This window comes from Trichechus manatus, unplaced genomic scaffold (genome assembly GCF_000243295.1).
Source record: "Trichechus manatus latirostris isolate Lorelei unplaced genomic scaffold, TriManLat1.0 scaffold00118, whole genome shotgun sequence".
In the NCBI taxonomy this organism is placed as follows: domain Eukaryota; kingdom Metazoa; phylum Chordata; class Mammalia; order Sirenia; family Trichechidae; genus Trichechus; species Trichechus manatus.
The window spans coordinates 3763193-3766208 of NW_004444054.1; the positions used below are offsets into that span (position 1 = coordinate 3763193).

Below are 3016 nucleotides of genomic sequence, written 5' to 3' on the forward strand. Positions count from 1 at the left end.
AACACCAGCAGCCAACAAATGGCACTCAGAGAGCTGGCCCGTTCTGGTGGGTGGAATCCAAGCAGCCTGTGCTTCCTGGACAAGAGATTGTGGCCGCAGGAAGCAGAGGAGGTCAAGTGGGGGTGAAGAAGGGTGGGGGGTGGTAAAGCGTATATCGCAAATTACTGGTTGTTTTGTCTCCCTCTGGAAGCTCCGTGAAGCTGCCTTCTCGTACCCCCTGTTTGCTGGTCCCCTATAGGAGTCCAGGATGGCAGATCCGCGCTGCGTTAGCTGATAGGGGACCTCTGCATGAATCTCTCCTCGCTCTCCGTTCTCTGTCAGTTTTCTCACTCCATTTGGTGCTTGGCTGAGTTCTTTATCTTCATTTGATGTTTTAGGGTTTCAGGATTGTTGTTTTCTCTGTTCAGCTTATTTTTTTCGGATCTTTGCTGTGGAGGGTCGGCATGGTGCTTCTGCCTAGAGTGCCATTTTGCCGGAAGTGAAATATCCCAAATATCTTTGATAGAGTATTTATATCATACTTACCTGTAAATGATGAGTTCAGGGGGCAAGAGGAGTGTAGTTGCTTTGCTATAAGCCACAGAAGTCATGTCAGGCCCTCAAACAAAAATGACTCAGGCTCCAAGTGTACCGGTTCTCACGGTAGAAAACCTCAGTGGGCCACCGCCACAGTTCACACTTTCAACCTATTTTTAATTTTTGTGTAATGAATATATTTGTGTATATGAATCTTGTCCATGCTCAGAACTAACTGGTTGATTTGACAGAAGATACACACCTCTGTCTATTTCTCCATGCTTCGGTAACCATTTTCTGAAAGGCATTCTGTGGAAGTTACTGGCTGGCTTCTTGCTTTAGTCTCATTTAAGAACCTATTGACAGTGAAGCTCCTGCCAGTGAATTCCATTGGTTTTCCACTGTTCATCAGTCATTTACCTTTTCAGCTTGATGTTTTGAAAATATATGTTAATAAGAACTAAATTTCAGATTTTCTAGACTTGGTCTTCAGTCTCATTCAAATGAACTGTATTGTCTTGGTTTTCAGCCATGTGGTTTTTTAAATCCTAAGAACAGTCATACTGAAAGTGGTTTTCTTTTTCCCTCCAGACAAGGCCCCTCTGTCCAAGAGTCTCCTACTGGTCCCCAGTGCCCTGTCCCTTTTGCTGGCCCTCCTCCTGCCGCACTGTCAGAAGTTCTTCCTGTATGACCTCCAGGCGGTGAAGGATGACTTCCAGGTGAGCTCGCTTCATTGGTCTCTTGGGAGGAGAAAAGGCAGATTTTTTTTTCCCCCCTTGCTACTTTTCTCCTGCTACTATTAGTCACTCAAAACCCCTAAATTTTTAAGAAATACTATTGATTGTTAATGTTACATTAGCAAGTATGCTTTCTAGTTGTATTTGTCAATAATTTCAGCAAAGCAAATTATAATGAAGCAATTGTAGTATTTCCTTTTAGGGGGCACATCTTTTTTTAGTTTTACTTTATACTCACGACAATGCAATTTATAAGTTCAAAGCAATTAAAAACAATGTTAAATTTTTTTTTTTTTAGGAGTACTATGCATAGCTAACATTTCTGAAAACACGTCTGTTTGAAGATTTGATTAGATGATCTAAGCTCGTTCAGCTCTAACAGGTTATGAAACCATGATTGATTTTATATTGGTGGTTAAACGAAGTAGGGAATTTTCCTTGCGTTTTTGTTGCTGGGAAGAGCAGAACTACGGCTTTCAAGATTTACAGACCATTCTCATTGAAAAGGCTGCTGCTGAGGTTCTTGTCTGTGAACTGAAGCATTCCTGTGAATTATGATGTATAACCTGCCAGCCTTTTTTGCTAAATACTTGATTAACCATTTTAAACATCATAATCCCTGTCTTAAACTTCGACATCTTTTCTTTATAGTGATGTAATTAATAGTATTGCTTGAATTCACTTTACCAAGTTTCTGTGAAGTTCTTTTAGTTGTTTATCCACACTGCTGCTTTCTGTCAGAATATAGTATTGCTTCTGTATTATGTTAGTTGCTACAATCCAATGGTTCACAACCCTTGATACACATTAGAATCATCTGGGGAAACTTTAAAAAAATAACAATTGATAGCAGGACCTCACCCTCCACCAACTGAATCAGAGAGTCAGGTGGTGTGGCCTGAGCACTGTTATACGTTAAAAAAAGATCCCCAGGAGATTGTAATGTGTGGCAAACCTTGAGAACCACTGCTGGGGTTAATTTGGTTCATCTGGCTAGGTAGGAAAGTGTCCCCTTCCTTATGCACCACTCTGTGGGCATCTGTGCTTTAGAGGTGGTACGCTGATCAAAGAGAGTGACCATCGTAGATGGAGGAGGACCACTCTTTTGTCCAGGAATGTGACTAGGCACACTCTCCTACTAGAACCTCCTAGGACGTTCTCTGCATGCATTTATAAGAGGGACTACGAGAGAGATGAGAAATGTAAGTGCTGGTTTGGGGAATCTAAACACACACACTTGTAAGAACATGATACTGTAGGACACAAGTGTACATTACACCCTCAAGTGTTGATACACGCAGCAGGGACCAGTATAGGGTGGGAAAGCTCTGGAGAGCCTTAGGGATGTGAGTTTTCAATTTGGTCTGAAAGAAGGGCTGACTGTTAGTTAGCAGTAATGAGAAAGAAGGGCATTTTACTTCAGGAAGCAATATGAACTTTAGACCTTTAGGAGTGCTGTGTCGGAGCCATAGTTTGAGAATAATATATGATTAGATTGGATGTATATGACGGGGAAGTTGATAAATCTCCAAGATCTCATCAGTTAGGGCAGCAGTGCTGCATTTAGGTTTTTTTAGGCTGAAATGCAGAACCAGTGCTTTTTGTGTGCAAACCAGGCAACAGTCTTTATAGGGAGCAATTATCTTCATAAAAATGTTGCTGTTGTTAGTTGCCGTCTAGTCGATTCTGACTCATAGCTGCCCCATGTGTGCAGAGTAGAACCGCTACGTGTAGTGATGTAGTGCATTACATGTAGTGATGTA

General features: G+C 41.6%; 1 protein-coding gene across 3 annotated transcripts in view; it reads left to right on the forward strand.

The window, feature by feature from the left end:
• UBAC2 (UBA domain containing 2) overlaps positions 1-3016 on the forward strand; it is a 239994-nt gene that overhangs the window by 41180 nt on the left and 195798 nt on the right. For all 3 annotated transcript variants that reach the window (XM_004384158.2, XM_023738519.1, XM_023738520.1), the window contains exon 2: positions 1108-1235. In XM_004384158.2, coding sequence (XP_004384215.1) covers positions 1108-1235 — 128 coding nt within the window. The remainder of the gene's footprint in view (positions 1-1107; positions 1236-3016) is intronic.